This window comes from Schistocerca serialis, chromosome 1 (genome assembly GCF_023864345.2).
Source record: "Schistocerca serialis cubense isolate TAMUIC-IGC-003099 chromosome 1, iqSchSeri2.2, whole genome shotgun sequence".
NCBI lineage: Eukaryota > Metazoa > Arthropoda > Insecta > Orthoptera > Acrididae > Schistocerca > Schistocerca serialis.
In genome coordinates, this window is record NC_064638.1 from 558,685,557 (window position 1) to 558,709,221 (window position 23,665).

Below are 23,665 nucleotides of genomic sequence, written 5' to 3' on the forward strand. Positions count from 1 at the left end.
ACTTTTTCTTGGTAGGGGAGTGGGTGTGGCGCCACTCCATTGATTGCCGTTTTGTTTCAGGTTCGAAGTGATGAACCCATGTTTCATCGCCTGTAACAATCTTTGACAAGAAATTGTTACCCTCAGCCACATGACGAGCAAGCAATTCCGCACAGATGGGTCTCCTTTGCTCTTTATGGTGTTCGGTTAGACAACGAGGGACCCAGCGGGAACAAACCTTTGAATATCCCAACTGGTGAACAATTGTGACAGCACTACCAACAGAGATGTCAAGTTGAGCACTGAGTTGTTTGATGGTGATCCGTCGATCATCTCGAACGAGTGTGTTTGCACGCTCCGCCACTGCAGGAGTCACAGCTGTGCACGGCCGGCCCGCACGCGAGAGATCAGACAGTCTTGCTTGACCTTGCGGTGATGATGACACACGCTTTGCCCAATGATTCACCGTGCTTTTGTCCACTGCCAGATCACCGTAGACACTCTGCAAGCGCCTATGAATATCTGAGATGCCCTGGTTTTCCGCCAAAAGAAACTCGATCACTGCCCGTTGTTTGCAACGCACATCCGTTACAGACACCATTTTAACAGCTCCGTACAGCACTGCCACCTGTCGGAAGTCAATGAAACTATACGAGATGAAGCGGGAATGTTTGGAAATATTCCACAAGAAATTTCCGGTTTTTTCAACCAAAATTGGCCGAGAAAAAAAATGTGTTGCATTGCTTATTGAACTGCCCTCGTACATTAAAAACATATAGAAACATGGGAGAAAAAGATATATGGAAGTATTCATGTGTTGGGATAACAGAAGAGAGTGGGAATGGGAATTGTTTAGGTTGAGGACCACAAGTCTGTGTGGTGTGGGTAGGTGCGGAAAATAATAATCTACATCTATACTCTACAAACCACTGTGAAGTACATGGCAAGGTAAGTCCCAGTGTGACAGATATTATGGTTGTTTAAATGTCTCCATGTGTGCTGTAATTAATATAATCTTGTCCTCATGATCCCTGTGGGAGCAAAACCTGGGGAGTTGTAGTATATTCCTAGAATCATCATTTGAAGCCAGTTCCTGAAACTTTGTATGTAGGCTTTTTCAGGACAGTTTACACTATCTTCAGTTTCTTTAAGATCTCTGTGACATTCTTCCATGTTACCATGTGCTGCTCTACTCTGTATATGTTCAATATTCTCTGTTAGTCCTACTTATATGGGTCGCACATGGTTGAGCAACGTTCTAGGATAGGTTGATCAAGAGACTTGTGAGCAATCTCCTTTGTAGATTAGATGCATTTTGCCAGTATTCTATCAATAAAATGAAGTCTACAACCTGCTTTACCCAGAACTGAGCCTACGTTATCATTAATTTTCATATCGCTACAAAGTGTTACACCCAGGTATTTCTATGAGTTAACCGATTCCAACTGTGAATCACAGATATTACAGTCATACGATATTAAATTTTTTTGTTTTTAAAGTGCACAATTTTACATTTCTGAACATTTGAAGCAAGTTACTAATCTTTGCACCACTTCAAAAATTTTATCAAGGTCTGGCTGAACATTTATGCAGCTTCTTTTCAGATGGTACTTCATTACAGATGATAGGTGAGGACAAGGGAGGAAGTGGGTTCAACAGGAATAATTATAATTATCAGTGGGAAGATGCTGCATCAATAATCTGTGCGGTCATGAAGCCATGTGTTTGCACAGACGAAGTCACTGATACTGTGTGGTTTGGAAATATGTGTGGTTTGGAAGGTGATGAATAAACACAGGAAAGAAGAGAAAGAATGAACACTGATAACAGAAATGTCATACAGAATAGTAAAAAGGAAAACATCCTCACAAGGTTGTGGGATGGAAAAAAAGCTGTTAAGACAAAATCAAACAATTGGGACTCGAGGTTGGAATATCAACAATATAAGGAAAAGATAGATTGCTACCTACTGTAAAGATGACATGTTAAGTGGGAGGACAAGATTAATCTGTGTAATTCATAGAAACTAGTGCTTTGGGAAGAATACTGATAACACAGCTTATAAAGCACAATCCAGTCCACATCATTGTGTGCTACATATAACCCCACTGTCACAGGTCAGAATGAGCTCACCTGGAGGCACACCCTGCACATGTAGCGCTGTTGCATTGTGTGTGTGTGTGTGTGTGTGTGTGTGTGTGTGTGTGTGTGTGTGTGTGTGTCTGTGTGTGGGCGCACGCGCGCGTCCGTGCGTATGGTGTTCTCTCTCCCTAGCTCTGGAGGAGTGGTCCAAAAGGTGTCTGTCTTGTTTATGTGCTGTGGACAACGCACGTACCCCAACATTTAGATGAGTTGTTACTGTTACTGTTACTCTTTTGGTTACTGAATTACGTTGTAGTAATTATGAAAACATATCACAGGGTAAAAAAGTTTCTAATCTAAAATAAAATGATGAAAAAAAAAAGAGACATCAATTAAACAACGTCTAGCAATAGCTTCCAAGTGTTCGCAGCCTACAAGCTGGAGTACAGCTGACGTCAATGAGGTGATATGCATCACTTTTAGAAGTAATGAAGACCTAATCAGTTAAATCTAACATATGCTGCTGTGTGTGTAACCATATAATGTACTTCCAGGTGCAATATAAATTGCAGTAAGTCATCTGAATGTTGCTATGTAATGGAATTTCTCAGGCTTATCAATAAGTGAAACAGAATGTGCATCTGTCAGGACAAAGACTCAATATCTATTTATATGAGGACTCCCTGGAAAGCAGCTTCATTTTTGTGTAGCATACTAAGTAAATGGTGGGGAGGGGTGTGGTGACAGAACAGTTGCTTCATTGACTCGCGAAGTAGATTAATTGTGTTTAGAGTTGCAATAGTGAGAAAGCCAGACTGCTTTCACTATTCACAGCAAATGCTGCAACTGAAAATCTCACGAAACATGAAATCTATTCTGAAACATTGTTTTTAGCAACAAAAATCTGATATTATTAATGAAATTTGTGCTACATATGGGCTGTGATGAGTGAAGGTTTTGTGTGTCAATGGTTACATTTAAGACAGGGAGTGTGCCTGTTCATGACTATGACAGCAGTGGCTGTTAGTCTGTAGTTGACAAAAAGCTGGGGAACAGAAAGGGGGGGGGGGCAGGGAGGACAGCATTTCATGACACTTCAACTGCCTGAGTACTGTTTGCAGACTTCTCTGTTTTGGATGAAACTGTGGTGAACAATTAAGGTACCTAGCATTCTGTGCTTATTACAGTATAGGCCTCCTTTCTGAGAACTGTGCAACTCCAAGGGGGACTGCTTCTACTGACTGTCACTGCAGTGCAATTGGAGAAGCCCCACTGAACAGAATCGTAGCTGCTGATTGGGCCACAGTTCTTAACACAAAGACAAAGGAAACATCAATGATGTGGAGTCACAATGCCTACTGGGTAACCAAAATTAGAAGCATGTCACATGTCAGCCAGAGACGTTGGGATGCTGAAGAAATCTTGTTTATAGAATTTATGAAATGGAGAAGGATAATCCATTTGAAGCTGACAGTAAGAAAAATGAGAAGATCCAATAAAACAAAATTACATGGTCTCTTGGCTAGTGGCACGGCAGTTTTGCAGTAAAAACATTTGGCAACGCTGTCCAGTAAACAAGAATTGTTCCTCAGCTCAAACGGGACATTTCTGAATATCCAATCTACAGTGTAGACTTGTCTCCAAGTGACTTCATCTTTTTAGGAACATGACAAAATGACTTGGTTGCCACTATTTTGATTCCAGTGAAGAACTCAGTATATTGTCACCAGCTGGCTGCTATTTACAGGCACAGAACTTTATATGGAGAGAATTTGTCAATTTGTTATGAGATATTATAAATGCTTGAATCAGAATGTAGAGAAGCTACACGAAAGTGTAATTTTAAGATATTTCCTAATAACTTTAGCTTTAACTATTCCACTGTGGAAAGAAACGAAGAAAAGTTGGCAAGGAAGTTGCAGACTACCTGTGGTGCAACTCATCACACTGACCAATGTGATGATTTTCATAACTAACTGACTCAACAGTTCAGAAGGCGCATCTTGCTGTGATGTGAAGATGGTCCATGATGACGTTTGCGTCTCTGTAAAGACACAGAGGAAAACAGCAACAATGTAGCATACTGTGTGCAGCCACATCACAGGTGCTTCAAAGCTAGAGACTGTGTTAGAAGAGACTTTTTCTTGGCTGTGCACCAGTTGCCCCAGTCAACAGTTTTCTTTGTCTACAGACACCATAAAAGTTAATTATGAGTAATCACTGATCCATATCTGCTGTTACGATACAAAATGTGTATGAACATTATGAGACTGCGACAAGAGAAAACATGGGATAATGTTTCCTCGGAGTTAAATTACTTACAAAGACAGTTTGAACAACAAGATAAACAACTGACCATAACTGGCAATAATTATCTGAAACTTTCAATGCTTTGCCAAATTGTCACATGGACTATGGTATGTACCAAAGTGAAATGATTTTAAATACCTTATGAATGGGCTGTTATTTTAATACTAATGACTTTGTTAGGCTGCTAACTTACAGTCTTCAAATTTCATTCTGGTGCTCAGAGCTGCAGCTAACATCACTTACTGCAATCTAATAAAGTATTTAGGCAGACTTAGGTATCATCTAAAGAAACAGGAAGGAGTAAAATCTGGCTGACAGGCACATTAACCCTTTCGGTCAAGGCATCATCCTATAAGGACATACTAAATACATGCTTAGTAACTTATATTAAACTTTGTTAAATTTTACTATTTGTGATTGTTGTCCCCATATTGTCACAAGCAGAGAGTTTATTTGAGATCAGTGTCAACATCTCCTGTCAATCTGTGGTATCAGAAAGCAAAACAGAATGTGCATAGTCACAGGGATGCTTCCCAGTAATCTTTGTACCTTCCATCAGCCGGTTAATATCTTCTGAATTTTGGTAAAAACATTGATTTGTGCGTAGAAAGGTGCATTCTTGAAGTTGGAAACTAAAAGTGTCTTTCAGAACAAAAGATAAGTGACATATTTATAACTTTATACATTTCTCCAAATGAGGACATTGTGATTGAAAGGTTGTAATAGTGTTCAAATCTTCCATTGAGTGAAAAGTTTAATTTTTTATTTTCAGTTTATGTGACAAACTCTTATGTTTTCATCACTTTTTTGGGAGTGATTATCACATCCACAAGAAAACCTAAATCGGGCAAGGTAGAAGAATCTTTTTACCCATTCGCCAAGTGTACAAGTTAGGTGGGTCGACAACATATTCCTGTCATGTGACGCACATGCCGCCACCAGTGTCGTATAGAATATATCAGATGTGTTTTCCTGTGGAGGAATCGGTTGACCTATGACCTTGCGATCAAATGTTTTCTGTTCCCATTGGAGAGGCACGTCCTTTCGTCTACTAATCGCACGGTTTTGCGATGTGGTCGCAAAACACAGACACTAAACTTATTACAGTGAACAGAGATGTCAATGAACAAACAGACAGATAATAACTATGCAAAAATAAAGAAAGTAAAATTTTCAGTCGAGGGAAGACTTGAACCAAGGACCTCTCGTTCTGTAGCTGCTCATGCTACCACGACGCTCCTAAGCTCACATTGTCCTTTATGTTGCTTATGTCGCCCATGGACTACTCAGTTTGTATATTTTGCTTATTTTTTCACAGTTCCACACAACTTCTTCATGTTTTCTCAATTGATCTGTGTTCAGTTTATCAAGGCCTATCCACTGTGCCAACTTATAACTAAATCTGAGGGGGGTGCGATGGGGAGGTTTCCTTGTTAGTGTCAACGAGCAAATGGTGCCTTTCAAAGGATTACTGAATGTAAACCAGTATGTGCAGGGCAAATTGAAAAACTATGGGGAATAAAAATATTTGCACTATATGGAACAAGCTGTCAAATATCTGATTTTGTAATATATCTAGGCTCAATGACAGAACTTGATCCAGCAATGTTAAAAATTTTTGGTCTTGGTGCATCAGTAGTGATGAAATTAGCAGAAACAATCAATGAAGCAAATGTGCTTCTCATTTTCGATAATTATTTCTCAAGTTACAGTCTCCTGTGCAGTACTTAAGAAACAAGAATATGTATGCAATCTGTATGGTGCGCCAAAATCGCTTCAAGAACCCACCATTTTCGAGTGACAAAGACATGAAGTACTGTGGTAGATGCGCTGTTGAGGTACTAAATGAAGATAGAGAAGTTATAGTAACAAAATGGTATAACAGTAAGCCAGTGGTAACGACACTGAATTTTGTGGGAACTGGACACAAAGATGTGTGTAAAAGATGCGATAAAACCGAAAAGAAATATGTTGAAATTGACCGCCCAGAAATTATTCAAGTTTACAATCAACATACGGGAGGGGTCGACAACATGGATTTTCTTTTCACAGTTTATTGCACATTCATCGGATCGCGAAACTGGACGCTTCGCAAGTTTGCTCATGTGATTGATATTGCATGTGTAAATGCATGATTTGAGTACAAGAAAAACATATCAGAATTATATGTTCCTAAAAATAAGATCACTGATTTGCTTTGCTTTATGGCAAGAGTGGCCAAAGTGCTAACAAAAATAGATCAGCCAGCTGCCATGAAAAGGGGGTGTCCCACTAATGAGAGTCCAATGCCATCTCCAAGTACTTCAAAAAGAGCCAATGCGGAAGTTCATCCAGAAGATGATGTTTGTGTGGACAACACTGGGCACCTTCCAATGGTCACTGACAAAAAAATCTTTGGACAGGTGAAGAAACCAGGTTGCAAAGGCAAAACCAAATTTTATTGTGTAAACTGTAGCATTCACTTACGTCTGGATAGGAAAAAAAATGTTTCTTTGATTATCATTCTTCACAAGTGTGAAACCATAGTTTATGTATATAATCATTAAGTAGGCTCTGTGTAATTTATGTATTTTGGTGAAATAAAATAAAATACTTTGACTTTTCGACGTAATACTGCACCTACTTGAACACAATGTCCTCATTTGAGGGATGCATTGTATCCCACGTTGGGGGGCAGCTCGGAATATTTTATACATCTGAAAAATAATTTAATTTGAAGGACTGGATAGCAAAGTCATGATTTTTTTTTTTTCCGGGAAAAAATAATTCGTGACTGAAGGGTTAAAAAGAAACAGTATTCATTTTTTTTAATTCATTGAAAGAAAGGAAAATATGGGAAATGGAAGAAAGCATCAGATGAAAAAATATCCTTTCAAATGAAAAAATATCCTTCCAAATGCTGGATCAACAGATCTACGAAGCAGGAAAGAATTTGCAGAAAACTGTTGTTCCTTGCATTTAAACAAGGGGATAGAGAAAATTTTTCTTCTTCTTTCAACACTTGTATGTCTTACTCTGTTTTCTCCATTTTCTGATTTACCTCTTCCTGATAAGCAATTTAAAAAATTCTAAATGTTAAGAGTGCCAACCATGAGTCTAATTTGCGTATCTATCAAAAATGTTTCACTGAACCGCATGGATATTCTTTTGTGATTTCAGTTCTATTACACATTTCTTTTTACTTTCTTATTTAATGGATGTACAGTATTTATGTCAAAATAGTGTGAATAGCTCTTATGATGCTTCTTGATAGATCACAATCAGAAACATGCATGTACAGAATTCCGCAAGGCATGGAATTCATAAATATGCTGACAAACAAGCCATATCTTCAACTTTATCAATTTTATATGAAAAAAGAGGGAACAATACAACACTGATTTACTGTGTCAATGGTATACCAAAAATATCCCCCTATTAGAAAATTAATAATGTGTTATGCCTCTGTCCTAGTGTGTGCAAAATTCTACATGTGCCTCTACATTTTCAAAGTTGCATTTCCTAGAATCACAAAAAACAAATTTGGAATATCAATATAATGGAATGCTACCTTTCCCAAGATCGCTAAATTGCAACAATGAAAGTCTGAAACATATATTCTTTTACTGACTGTCAGAAATATGTACAATTTTTATAGCGAATAATTCCATGAAATGGACATGCATTATACAACATTCAGTCAAATTAAAGTATTGTGGTTATGATCACTCAAAAAATGTGATTGATTGTGTTAGTATATGAATTCTGTAAACAAATGCATGGTAAATGATAAACTTAGTAGTGACCAAAAAATATTCAGTGTATGAGACCTCTGAGTTGTGAAAGATAATTACTTATTGCTTACAATTATGCAATTTATGCAAGTACCATGCATCATCATCTCATAAAACTACCATGCCTACTGAGCCAGCTGTATCTGTAAGATATTATATAATTTAAATGTGGTAAAACTCAACACAATTTTGTAATTAAGGAAATGCATACCTAATGTATGCCATTTTGATTATCAGGAGCAACGGATAACTCACAATAAAATTTGGACATTCCTGTCAATTCACAGGAGTGAAAAAGAGACGCAGATTTTCATTTTTCAACACAAAGCAAATATGTTAAACTTCACTGTATTATTCTCTGTACATATCAGTCATGGAAAAATCTTTTTGAATTGTTGGGAATTATTGCCACTATGAAAGATAATATGTTCTAGAAACAGTGAAGTTTTCCAGTGTGAAAATTAGATAATCTCAAACATGAAGTAATCTCTTCATAGTAACTCCAATTCATCATTACAACAATTAACTATAACAAATTTACACATGCTTAAAAGGAAACAAATTTTGAGGACAAATGGAAGCAGCTCACTGTATCTCTACCCGCATCTGAAGAAAGAAGTTCAATCCACAGCACTAATTACCTCATACAGGAAATACAATGTGTATATCAATTTAAACATAATAATAATAATAATAATAACAATGATTACAACAATGTTTTCCTAAAATAAAATACTACTGTGTGTGTTTACAAAAACATGCAAACATGTCTTTAAAACCAATCTGTGCCACCATTTTCCTTGTATGTGAAAAACAAACATTAACAAAATAAATAAACACATAAATATACAAACATTTTCTATAAAATCTGAGACAAAAAAGGAAAGGAACATATATAAAATTGTTAAAAATCCTGTTACCACTCATAAACAATCAAAAGAACACATACTTGCTGCTCGTGTAGCTGTTTAACGGCAGTGGAGAATGGAATTACAAGCATTATAAAATAGCATTCTAATTTCAGCCTTGATAATACTGTTTCCCTGGGCCATTTTGCAATTTAATGCCTTTTCTCTCACAAAGTTCCCTGTCACCATGAAGCTCCCAATGTGGAACAAGAACACTAAAGAGAATTCCTAACAACAAAAATTTAACAGGGATACATTTGCTCTCTGATCTTTTCCCTCTGGCCATTACAAGTCTACAGTTATCCAACAATACCTGCTGTTTAATACTGAACACATGTTTTCTGAAAATACTGTGAATGTTTCTGAAATTTCACATTGTTCCATATATAGAATTTAAGTATCTTCTTCAAAATATACATTCTTCTGTAAATATCACGACATATTCTCAACAACAGGATGTATTATTTACACAGAAAGAATAACTACACATTAATTTACTTGAAACTGCTAAAGATCACCTACATTATAAAACAGAATCACAAAGCCCATTTCTGCTTCAGCATAAGAGCACAACAGAACTTCTCAAACTTCACAATTAAAGGCGGTTCCCAGTTTGTTGTGGACTAGATACGTAAAAGTTCTGCAATAAACAAGCAAAGCAAACAAAAATCAACATAAAAGCATTCAAAAATGTGCTAAAGTAATTAGTGCAAAATCTAATAATTATTATAAAATAGTGCAATTCATTTTGGCATGCCTGTGCACAAATGCAAATACTATGCAGTTTAAAGATGTTTGACAAAAGCGGTTGAAAAAAATTGTGACCCAGTATGAGATCTGTAGCAGGTCAAATATTTATGGTAATTAAAAAGTACTAACTATCAACTTTGTAACTACAGCATCCGTGCACAACTGTGTCAATGTGTTTGGTGGTATTTAAATTAAATTTATATAAATCACTATTTTCCAATATTTGTACACAAGTAGGAATATGCTATGATGTAAACATATTAAAAGCTCAAGATTAAATTTAATTTATAACAAAACAAAGAATACTCTGCAAGAAATAATGAGATCTGATACATGGAATGGAGTACAAGAGACTTAACCCATCAGCTTGTTCACAACACTTCTTTAATATAGAAGAGTGTATTTGTTTTGTTTGTGGACATTACAACTCGAAATCATGATTGCTTTTAAACTAATAACATTTCTAAGTGTCCCAGTTTTCTGGACTGGGCCTAAAATACTTGAAGCAGATTGTGAAATTGATAAAGTTTATCACGTCTAATGAAGGATTTAACAACCGCAGCAAAATGGTCCTCAAACTAGTTATCTACTGACAGACATTCCACAAAGCCATCCATAATTCTCTAATGTTGGAAAATATTACGAACTAAAATCATAGATCCAAACTAAATGTCAGAGGTTACACTTTTTCACCAATTTCATCAGTGCTTTTACAAGTACTAACCCATCTAGGCAAAACTGCCAGAATAAAAGACCGGGGAGGACACGAGCCAGAAGAATGAAACATGATAGAATGTATAAATATTAGTGGACAGACTGGTTGATGATAGAAACTACACTGAAATAATTGTTTTGTGAGGGACTATTTATGGTACAGAATTGCCGTAACGTGCATAATATGTTCAGCAGTAACACAACTAACTATAGTTTAAATAATTTTATTGGAACTATGTAACATATTGGTTGGACGATAATAGCCCGTGGGTTGCAAATGTACTGAGCATTTGTAAATTAAGATACATCATGCAAATCTAGCATCATGAAAGCGCTGTTCTTCAATGTTCAAAACATGTCTTTGTATTTAATATAAAATAATTTTTTTTTTTCAGACGTATGATGAATCAAACAAAAGATGGGAGGAGGAAACAGTAATGTTTAACATCTTATAAACAGTGGAGTACTAGCTCAGATAAGGGAAGGAAAATGGTTGTTTCATTTTCTGAGGAACTGTGGAAAATGTAAATCTGGATGACCAGAGAAGGAGTTGAACCACCGTCCTTCTGATTGTGAGTCCAGTGTTTGACCACAGCGCCACCTCACTTGGTGCTACAATCACACAATGACCTAAATTTAATGATACTATGTTTTGATTAAATTACAAATGTTCAGCACAATTGTGCTTGCATTCCTGAGCTGATTGTTTCTTGTCAAAGACATGCACTGAAAAATTGGACCAACAAAAGGTGACCACCCCAAGACCAGTTAAATTTATGACCCTTTGAGAAATAAAATCCTTGCATAAAAATAACAGACAATTTTAATTTTAATAGATGATACAAAATGAGAACGTATTAAAACAGATGCAAGTGTCACAGGGAATCCACTGCCATTGAAATTTTTAACTTGGGTTTAGGCTGATGACTGGAGGACACAGTTCCAAATTCTGATATTATCAGGCATAAGATACAGGACACAACATGTTACCTACAGCTTGTATGAACACCATATAGAAGTTCTAAGTCAAAGGAATGAGAGGGGAGGCAGGGACAACAGTTGAGGAGAGAGTATGAGGGAGGGTTGTAGCTTATCTCTCATGTAATTCAAACTGTGCATACAGCAAATGATAAAGGGAGCTAAGGAGAAATGTTCATCCTGAAGTTATAAAAACTTTTCAACAATAACACTGTAATCTGTCAGAGATGGCAAATTAACTGTAAGATCAGATGGTGTATTGGACAGTATATCGAAAAAGATTATGAAAAAAATAAAATAAAAAAATAAAACTACGTTAATGGAATACAGATGTCAAATAAGATGGCAGAGGGAATTAGATTAGGAAATGACACATTAATAGTGCAGTTTTTTTATTTGGGTAGTAAAATAACTCACAGTGAAAGAAATAAACAGTATATAAAATGTAGACTGTAAACTGCAAGAAAAGTTTTTCTGGAAAAGAGAAACATGGTAATATCAAATTTAAATTTACAAGCTAGGAATTCATATTTGAAAGTATTTGTCTCAAATGTAACATTATATGGAAGTGATATGTGGACAATACATAATACAGACAGGCAGAGAATGGGAGGTTTTGAGATTTGGTGCTACAGAAGACTGTTGAAAATTAGCTGGATACATCAAAAACTAAACAAGTGATGCTGAATGGAACTGAGGAGAAAAGAAAGTTATAGCATAACTTAAGTAAAAGTTGGAATAGATTAATAGGACACATACCGAGTCACCAAGGAAAATGTTATTTGGTAAGATAGGGTACAAGGAGACCAATGCTTGAATACAGTATACTAATTCAACTTACAGTGGTTACACAGCCATGGGAAGATTTGCATGGGATAAACTAATCTGGAGAGGTGCACTGAACCACTCCTCAGACTGATGACCACAACACACAGTATTAAAGGAACAAACATGTTAAGTATTACACAAAGCAAGATTGATGCCATGTTTGCGGAATGGTCATCCATGGTGCATTGGCGGACAACGGAGGGGGGGGGGGGGGGGGGGGGGTATTCCTGAAATTTTTCTGGATTTCCTGGTTAAAAAAAAACAATTTTTCCCATGTGAAAATGCATTTCTTCCATGGTGAAATTCACAATTTTTCCATGATAAATGACAATATACTTTTCCTCAGAGCTGGGGGGGGGGGGGGATTTTGGAAATATCTTTGATGTGCAGCAACATTTACACTGCATATTTTTGTATTCGTATTACGAAAGTACAGTGTCAAATTCTATTAAACACAGCATGCTAGTTTCTGAAGCATTGAAATCGAGATTGAAACACACTTTTGTAAGCCAATCATAGGTCATGTCACATGATACCACCAGCCAATGACAGCAAATATTCAGAGCATAGGACACGTGATGTAGTCAGCCACCAATAATATCACTGTTACGTAGCATCAACACACAAATACATACATCAAAAAAAGTTTTGCATCACCTCAGTTCCGAGAGTTCAGGAACCTGTACAGAAAACTGGAATAGGGATTAACATAAACATCATTTCTGCTCTTTTTATTGGTCATGAAAAGCACACAGTGCATGTCGTACCACCATACAGCGAGACCTTCAGAGGTGGTGGTCCAGACTGCTGTACACACTGATACCTCTAATACCTTCTAGCATGTCCTCTTGCATTGATTCATGCCTGCATTTGTTGTGGCATACTATCCACAAGTTTATGAAGGTACTGTTTGTCCAGATTGTGCCACACCTCAACGGCGATTCGGTGTAGATCCCTCAGAGTGGTTGGTGGGTCACATCGTCCATAAACAGCCCTTTTCAATCTATCCCAGACATGTTTGACAGGGTTCATGTCTGGAGAACATGCCGGTCACTCTAGTCAGGCGATGTCATTATCCTGAAGGAATTCATTCAGAACATGGAGACTATGGGGGCGTAAATTGTCATCCATGAAGATGAATGCCTCGCCAATATGCTGCCGATATGGTTGCACTATCGGTCGGAGGATGGTCTTCACATATCGTACAGCTGCTACGGCGCCTTCCATAACCACCAGTGACATACGTTGACCCCACATAATGCCAAACCAAAACAACAGGGAACCTCCGTCTGGCTGCAATCACTGGAGCATGTGTCTAAGGCATTGAGCCTGACTGGGTTGCCTCCAAACACATCTCCGACGATTGTTTGGTTGAAGGCATATGCAACACTCATCAGTGAAGAGAACATGATACCAATCCTGAGTGGTCCACTCGGTATGTTATTGGGCCCCTCTGTACCGTGCTGCATAATGTCATGGTTGCAAAGATGGACCTCACCATGGACTTTGGGAGTTAAGTTGCGCATCATGCAGCCTATTGCGCACAGTTTGAGTTGTATAACAACATCCTGTGGCTGCACGAAAAGCATTATACAACATGGTGGTGTTGCTGTCAGCTTTCCTCTGAGCTATAATAGGTAGCAGTCACCCACTGCAGTAGTAACCCTTGGGCGGCCTGAGTGAGGCATGTCGTCAACAGTTCCTATCTCTCTGTATCTCCTCCATGTTTGAACAACATTCTTTGATTCACACCTGGGCACTTCCCTTGTTGAGAGCCCTTCCTGGCACAGAGTAACAATGCGGATGCGATCGAACCGCGGTATTGACTGTCTAGGCATGGTTGAACTACAGACAATACAAGCCGTGTATCTCCTTCCTGGTGGAATGATTGGAACTGATCTGCTGTTGGACCCCCTCTGTCTAATAGGTGCTGCTCATGCATGGTTGTTCAGGTCTTTGGGTAGGTTTAGTGACATCTCTCAACAGACAAAGGGACTGTGTCTGTGATACAATATCCAAAGTCAACGTCTATCTCATGGAGTTCTGGGAACCAGGATGATGCAAAACTTTTTTTTATGTGTGTAGGAAAAGTTAACAGTTTAAATTAACATACATAATGTAGCTACAAGAAAAGCTAAGCTTTCACATGTAATATGAATCTTTTTGTGTATGTTACCCTTTAAGATACATCACACAAATGTGCCAGTAAAATTTTAAATATTTACATTAATGTCTGATCTTCTGAGCTCGAAATTCTTCTAAGTGGCTGGTCCTCAATGTACTAAGTTTTAAATGAGAGTCAAACACTCCATGACTTAAGAAATTCATTGCAGCTGACGTAGCCCATCTGTCTGTCCATATACAAGGGTCGTCTACAAAGTAAGTTCCGTTTCTGTTTCTACCCGCGGCAGCGCTACGATCGCAGTTCCGAGCATGCGCGGCAGTTACTCTGACTCAAGGAGAAGACATGTACGCCATTTTCAGATCACTGCTGATGATGGGTGTTTTGTAGTGCTTCTTTATAATGTCAGCCGTAATTGAAAATGCCGTTGTGTGTGGAATCAGATCTGTGATTCGTTTTCTAAATGCAAAGAAAGTTAAACCAAAGGAAATTCATCACCAAATCTGCAAGGTTTACAGACAAAATGCTATGAGTGATTCAATGGTTAGAAGATGGGTCACACTGTTCAATGAAGGATGTGATCCAGTGCACGATGAAGAATGAAGTGGACACTCATCTGTGTATACTGATGAACTGGTTCACACAATTGAAGAGAAGATTAAGCAAAACCGTAAGTTTACACTTAGTGCCCTTGCTAGGGAAGTTCTGCAAATCTCACAATCACTAATTCATGAAATTGTTACTGAAAAACTGAAATTTCGAAAACTTTGGTCACGTTGGGTACCCAAAATTCTTGTTGAACAGCACAAAAAACAATGGATGGGCAGTGCACTTCAGTTTTGACATGCTACAATGAAGAAGGCACTGGTTTTCTTTCTTGGATAGTCACGGGGGATGAAACTTGGGTATTGTACGACATCTCTGGAGGGGGGGAGGGGGGGGGGGGGGGGGGAAAGGCAATCAATGGAATGGGGGCACAATTCATCCCCAACGAAGGTTAAGCCTCAGCAAATCTTGACACCTTGAAAATCATGTGCACCATTTTTTGGGACAGAAAAGGCATTTTGCTGATTGATTTCTTCCCACGAGGCCAAACAGTTAATGCACATGGTTACTGTGAGACCATTACGCCTTTGACTGCTGTGGACATGTTAACTCGCCATTCCCCTGGTGCGCCTGACGTTATACATATAACATGGCCTTCCCATCGTTAGGGACGAGTTTAGGCGCATTGAGTCACAGCTACCAGAGCGCTACGGACATGTATACACGCAGAGCTGTCTTTCCACCCTGTTCTTCTTGTGGCTGTTCAGTGGTCTGACTGTGTAGTTTGAGAGTGCATATATCTTTGTTGCCGTGTTTGCTCTTTGCAGAATTCGACTTAGATTCCTGTATTTTTGTCAGTTTTCTTGTTTTCTACATGAGAAATGTCATGTCGTCATGGTTTCACAGATAAAGAAATCCTGGATATGGTCACTAAGAGCGACAGTGTGTGTGAATTATCTGACATTGCTAACAGTGATGAGTCTTCAACGTAATCTCGAAGCTGTAGTCCTCAGCCCTTTACATCAGAGGGGAGAGCAAGAATTACAGTCAGCAGTTCCTCTGAATCCGAGAAACCAGAGAGCGACAGTGAAACGGTTCAGAAAAGAGCACGCATAATTGACACAGTTGACTGGAAATAAACTGATTTCCAGCCGTTAAACCATTACTTCGATGACTCGAGTTCAGCACACGAATATCAGTTAGATACCGACCCAAGCATTCTTTCATTTTTTGTGATATTTATGTCTCAAGAACTGTTGCAATTTATTGCAGATGGAACAAATCGTTTTTACGTTTACACCAGAGAAAATACTACAGAATCTGTGAATTCTCGACTGTCAAAGTGAAAAGAAACTGGATTCGAGGAAATGTATTGTTTTGTTGCTGTTTGCCTTCTAATGGTGCAAGTTAAGAAGTTAAAATTAAGTGATTATTGGTCCAGAGACACACTTTTGAACACACCAGTTTTCAGTGAAATTATGTCCTGAGGCCGTTTTTGTCTACTTCTGAGAATGTTACACTTCAATGATAACTCTGCAAGTACAGGAGGTGACAGTCTATTTAAAATTTGGAAGATTGTTGACAATGTTCATAAGATGTTTCGTAATTCATTTTGCCCACATCACAAGCTTTGTATAGATGAAAGTCTCTTGCTGTTCAAAGGACGATTATCTTTTGAGCAATTTATTCCAACCAAGCGAAGTAGATTTGGAATAAAGACATTTGTACTGTGTGACTGTCAGAGTGGGTACATTATTGAGCCTTGTCACGTCTCAGTTCATTTGCTTTACCCGCGAGATTATTTCACTTGTTTTCGCTGCAGCGATAGGGGGCGTGATTGCTGAGCGCTGGTCGAAGCAAGAGTTTTGGAGGATGGCTCGGTCGGGAGATGGGACAGGACGGAAGCAGTGGAGAGTCAACAGGTGCCTGCCAATTAAGGACTGGGATGAGTATGGCTGTTTGCGAGCGTGTGGGGAGGACGAAATGCTCACTTGCTTAGTGTGGTTCTCCATGACCAGCTGTTGTTTGTTGGGCCTAGCACTCGAGTGTAACAGGAAACTGCATTGGTGTGGTTCTCGTCACTTGGCTAAGGCTGAAATTTTCATATACTTTTATTATATTTAATGATCATTACTTTGTTATGTGGTTGGTACTTGCGGCCAACATTTTGTGGTTTGAAATACTTCAGAGAATATCATCATGTGCCAGGTGTCTACTGTGAATAATTCTTAATTTGTTTCATAGTGTATGGCACGGTATCCTCTATCATCGATCATTTTATGGTTCTGTCCAAATTATTATTACATTAGACTTTGTTAAAATCGGTGCATTTAAATTGCAAATTTCTTAATTCTACTAATATTGCTTGGGATCAACCCATCTATTTCTTGACATTGCCATATTTGTGTATTAAGTTGTGTTTCTTCTCGAGACTGACTGAATTGATTTTGGAACACGTGGGGACAAGTATTTAAATGAAAATTTGCTAGATAACACAACAGTTGTGAAATTGAAAACTTGACAATGTTTACTCATGTCACCAGTTCTTAATGTTATTTCTGTCTTGCAGCTTACTTAACTGATATAAAATAATTTAGAAATTTTGTGTATTTGTCACGACAGGTGAGCTGATGTCACACGAGAGAAAAATAAGTGACATTTGTGTAGGGTTTACATAAGCTTATGTGAAATCAGGAGGTTTAAAAAAAACTGATTATCATTGCCACATTTTTTTTTTAAGCAGGCAGTAGGGAATTTGTTGCACTCTTGCCATATCGGATTTTTTTAAGGTTTGATTTACATATAGTACAAATCACAAGTTCAATATTTTTCTGGTGTAATTGTTAATATTTGTACATGTTGCACTACTGTACGATATAATATACCCTTTACTAACAGTACCTTTATGTAATGTTTCAGATTGGGGCTGGATGTTGATCTAGAGAATTTTTTTTTTTAATTTATTGCCAAAATTTCCTTTTAAACTGTTAATTGTATTAACTTGGATGTATAACCAATTATTGTTAAATAATAAATGTGTGTCAACAAGACTTGGACCAAATAAATGTGCCTACACCTTCCCCATCCTGGCTCTGCTACCGTCTGTACACCACAATTATAGATTTTATTCTATATACAGGTGCAACAACAGAAATTGGATTCCACAATCTGGGAAGAAGTGGTGACATAGTGGCAATCTATGGACCATATTTGGAACAAGGTCATATTCTATATGTCGATAACTGGTACTCCAGCACGGACCTGTTCCTCTGGCTTCACAACCATGGAACAGCTGTTTGTAAGAACAGACACAACATGCCAAAACTGCAGAAGAAATTAAAATAAGGAGAAACTGAGTTTAGGTCCACTGACAAGGTCCTTGCTATCAAGTGGTGCGATAAGAGAAGAGGTGTACATGTTGACCACAAGTCACACGACACAAATGGTTGAAAAAGAGTAGACTGTCAGAAGTACTGGCAAAAAAATAAAGAAACCACAATGTATTGAAGATTACAATTTGAGTACAGGCGAGGTTGACCGCAGTGATGTATTACTGAGCTCAGCGGGATCAGTGCTTAATACTGTGAAATGGTATAAGAAATATTTTTTTCACATTCTGGATTTGTGCATTCTGAATGCCCATGCTCTCCACCAGTCAGTAACAGGGCGAAAAATGGCTCTCACAGAGTAAGGGAGATTGCAAAAAAATATGCTACAGAACGGAGATAAGCTGGTAGGGGAAGGCGCTACAATGAAGAGAATCCTCTGCAATTCACAGAGAGACATTTTCTGGCTGTTATCGTGAGTGAACATTCACAGAAAAGTACGCTAATGTGCAGATGCGTGGTTTGCATGAAACAGTAAGTGCGCTGGGAAACTAGATACCAATGCCAAACTTGCAACATTCCATTATATGTTGCACCCTGCTTTGAGACTTATCATACAAGGAAGCATTACTTATCATTGGGAACTAAATCTAAGATGATTGAGATGGCGCAATATCTGTACTGTGACAAATGTAATTACGCCGAGTACATTGCGCCAGTATAGCAAAACCCATATGTTAATCTGCATACGATATATTTAAATTATTAACATGTAACATGGACAGTTATATTCTTTTATCCTTAGTAGTACAAATGTAGATCACACTTGGTCTACTTGTACAAAACATGTTTTCCATAACTGATTTAAATGCCTTTGATCAATGAGAAACAACATGCCAAAGTTAAAACTCTTTTCTCAGTGCGATTTTTCTTGCTACTTTGCCTCTGTTGTTAGCCGATATTGAAAATTAAACTCATTGTTCTGGGGAAGGTGGGGGCTTAAAATTTGTTGTTCGAGTGAGACTGGCTTTGAAGCATTAATAGAAAACTGTATTTGAAAAAGGATTATCGAATACACCCTGCTTTCACCTTCTCATAAAAATCAACATCTTTTCTACTAATTTGTACATTATTGGAAAATAATAGGGGAATAAAAATTTTTATTCTTTATCATAGTGCAGTCAATCTATTGCACTCTAAATTTCATTTTCATCATGTGTTCACACTACTAGATATGCTAACCCGAAGTTTACATTGTTTTCAGTCCTGATTTTCGCTCCCAACTTTCATTCCAGTTTTCCAGCTTGGTATGTTTTATGGAGCATAGTATTTTTAGTAAAATCGGAACAAAAATACCGCATTTTTGATGTTTTTACAGAATCTTCAATTTTGTGCTTAATTCATTCAGTACTGAAAAGTTCTATGGAAATGAAACTTTATATTTAAGAACCTTGTTTTGTTAGGTTACTACACACTAAGTTTCACGTTCATCATAGCATTAGTTCAGGAGATGCAAGAAGCCAAATTTCAAAATTTTTTTGGGTGTCTATTGTTTTGGCTGATTTACCTACAATTTTCTGGCTCAATATGGTTCATAAAATTCTTTTCATTGTTACTCTTAAGTGAATGCATAAAGTTGTACAAGATGGCTAAATTTGATTTCTTTATAAAAACTATTGCCCGAGATATTACAGCTCAAAGTTGCCAAAAATTCAAACTGTATCTGCACGAGTCGTATTCAGTTGAGAAATATTCAGCATAGGGCGGGTTGAGCAGTGCGGGCCGATCTGGTCCTAGCAGTGGCTCGAAGAGACAGGCATGCAACGCAGGTGGCGTGCCTTCAGCAGTCAAAGGGTTAAGAAATTGTGCCTCGCAATAGAGAACAAGCACCAAGGATTACTGTCACAAGGTGGTGTTTTTTTTTTTCCACGGTAATGCCCGACCTCACACGACGAATGTGACCAAACAGCTCTTACGGGAATTTCACTGGGACGCGTTTGATCACCATCCACACAGCCCGGACCTTGCTCCTAGTGACTTTCATCTCTTCTTACACCTAAAATCTGTCCTTGGTGGTCAACACTTCAATAATGATGATGAGCTGAAAGAACATGTTACCACATGGTTGAATACACAGGCAGCAACCTTCTATGAAGAAGGCATACAAAAACTTGTACCACACTATGGCAAGTGCCTACAAAATGTCAGAAGGTATGTAGAAAAGTAGTTTAACAGTTGTAGATTTTTTACAAAAGATATTTTTTCTGTATCTGTACATGTTTGTTTTATATAACCAAACAGAACTTACTCTGTGGACATACCTCGTATTATTAAGAGATCTTACATGATGTCATAAAAGAAACAGAACATCAGAGGATGCTGAGCTTTGGAATTTCGTAAACCATATTAAAAGGTATAATTCAGCTTAAAGTGCACATTCATATGTCCATACTGACAATGGAGTAGGCCCAACCTGACATTAAGCTTCTCAGTGTGGTTTTTGGGATGCAAATTTTCTTGGAGTACCAGTACTGTATTATGTTGGTTCTTTATTATCGTGTAATGCCATACGAGCCAAAACATGAAAATGTGCACTTGAAATTCAGTGAATGGTTGAAACTAACCAATAGGTTTAATGAAACATTTTGTGCCTCTGCCGAAAAGATAAATAAAGCCACCTTTATTTAGCAAACCAACAAAAATAACTTTTTTGTTCTGCAAGATGATTAATGTTCTATTGCTAAAAACGTGGGAATAAAATTAAATCAGAAAACTGAGACTAACAACATATTTTAGCCTTTGGTAATTACGTGAATGTATTTTAATTCACTTGACAGCTCTTAGCCACAGAAATCCGTTTTCCTATCATTGACATGAGAACTGTAAATGAGGAGGAAACAACAAAATCACTAAACGTAAAAACAGCTCACGTGGAGACTAACAAATATGGCATTTTGGGTGCGCCAGAAAAAATTTGCCGGGTAGCATATAGTTGCTTGTTACTACTGCTGATACAGCTAACAGCCACATTCCAAGTAGCTGGAAGCGGGAAAACGTGCTGGCCATGGCCATACGCAAGTCAACTGCGCATGGCAGCTGCTCAAGTGAACTTACTTAATGCAAATGGTTGTGATATCACGTTCATTGGCACCAGTTTATTGTTATGAAGTATTCCATAGTCTTTCTCCTGAAGCCTTTGACACATTTTGCTATTTATCAGTTCTTACCTGTCAAAATTACAAAAATTTAACTGAAGACTAAAACAATGAAAAATTCCCGGAATTCTAAAACATGCCCAGATTTTTTCCAAATTTGCCATTTGTCCCAGAGTGTATACACTTTGTCATCAAAAGTAAATGAGAAAATGAATTCAACAGTAAAGCTTGTTGGACTGTTTTAAAAACAGTCCAACTGGCTTTAATATTTGGTGGAATATTCCCCAGTTTTTCCCAAATTTGCCAGTTGTCCCGGAGCGTATACGCTCTGTCATCAAAAGTACATGAGAAAATGAATTCACCAGTAAAGCTTGTTGGACTGTTTTTAAAACAATCCAACCGGCTTTAATATTTGGTGGGATTTAATATATGGATGATAAGCAAAATAATTACAGCAGGAGACCTTTCATTTAAACAAGGAAAGCACACATGTGGACCATGGAAAGGGGGGGGGGGGGGAGAGAAACAGATATACAAAATATATTTTCACATACCAATAAAATTATGCCCACTGATTTCTGGAACATAAAAGAGTGTTTTTAAAATCGATCACCTTAAAAATGGGAAACAAATGACTGTTACATATTACACAATTCCTTTGAATCAACTAGTTGGAAAATATCTGAGAAGAAGACTGGACTTGAAACAAGAAAGGAAGGTACTTTGTCACAATTGTGAGTAATGAAGTGGGAAACATCAGATCATCACCCATTTCCACCAGAATTGACATTCTACGACTTTCTAGTATACCACACCCCAAGAAATTTATGTTCATAACGTATCATGAGTGACATTATGGCAGTCATGGATGGTTATTTTGCAGACATTTTCTAAGATGGAATCTACTTACTGGAACAACAGTAAACAATGTATTTTGACCCAAAAGTGGACTACAACAAGAAAAGAAGTACACTGACAAATGCTGTAATATATGAAATTAGAGTGTCATTGTTGTACATGGGTGGTAATCTGTCTGTGGGTCATTACACAAGACATCAAAGGGAATACTGTAAGCAATGGAAGAAGTTGCACTTTGAAATTCTAAAGTTATCAGTGATAAAATACAGGGATCAAAATCTGTACTTTATATAGGTAAGTATTTGAAGAAATGCATTTTTAAAGCTATCAGCTATACACAAACAACTTTAATCTTTGCAAGTTTCAGTTTTTATAACAATCGTCACTGGAATACTAAACAACATTAAACAGAAAAACACACAAACACTGTCCAGTCACATTAATGTCACCACCTGTCAAAAGCAGTGCAGACCGCTGCACAGTGTGCAACAAAAGAGTCAACGAGATTCTGGAAGGGATGTAGAGCCATGCTGACTCAAGTGCCTTGGCCAACTGTACTAGGTTTCTTGGTTGAAGATCAGTGGTGCAAACAGCCCAATCAAGGTGGTCACACAAGCTCCCAACTGGGTTTAAACCTTATCTTGGTGCTCTCCAAACCATGCACATACACTGTGAGCTGTGGGACATGACGCACTGTCCTATTGGCAGATGCCATTGTGCCAAGGAACCACAAACTAAATTAGGGTGAATATAGTCCCCTATGGTAGATGCACTCATGTGTTGGTCCACTATGCCTTCCACAATGACAAGATCACCTAGAGAATGACACAAAAACATTCCCAGAGCATTACACTGCCTCCTATGGCCTGGACCCCTTAGCTTTCAGATGTTTCACACCTTACACATCAATGGCCATCTGTCCGATTGAGCAGAAAATACAATTTATCTGAAAAGGCCACCTGTCGCCGTTCAGTGCATGTCGAGTTGCAGTAGTGTTGTGCAATTCCAGCCTCCATCGTTGATGAATAGCATTCAGCATGGGTGTATGAAACAGGCACTTGCTATGGAGGCTAATATGCATGAACATTCGCTGAATGGACATTGTGGAGAGACTATTGGTAGCCCGTTGGTTCATCTGGACAGTCATTTGAGTCAGTTACTCAAGAATTGCATGTCTATTTGCCTGTACACATCTCTGCAGCTGTCTTTTCTTTCAGCCCTGTCAACTATGGGCTGTGGTGCACCACAGTTGCCTTGGCACCTGTACTGAATAGCACCATTTTGCAACACGTGGTATACTTTAACCACAGCAGCACATGAACAGTTTACAAACATA

General features: G+C 38.0%; 1 protein-coding gene across 4 annotated transcripts in view; it reads right to left on the bottom strand.

The window, feature by feature from the left end:
• Nucleotides 1-23,665, bottom strand: part of LOC126475464 (sodium/hydrogen exchanger 7) — a 172,482-nt gene that overhangs the window by 61,884 nt on the left and 86,933 nt on the right. The window contains exon 15 of one of the 4 annotated variants that reach the window (XR_007586737.1): nt 9,575-9,692. The exons of 2 other annotated variants lie outside the window; for them this stretch is intronic. Coding sequence is in view for 1 of the 2 variants with exons in the window: in XM_050103376.1 (XP_049959333.1) it covers nt 9,648-9,692 (45 nt within the window). In the remaining variant the exon portion in view is untranslated. Of the gene's footprint in view, nt 1-8,476; nt 9,693-23,665 lie in introns of those variants that run through there. One more of the 4 variants, XM_050103376.1, reaches the window with a different exon arrangement.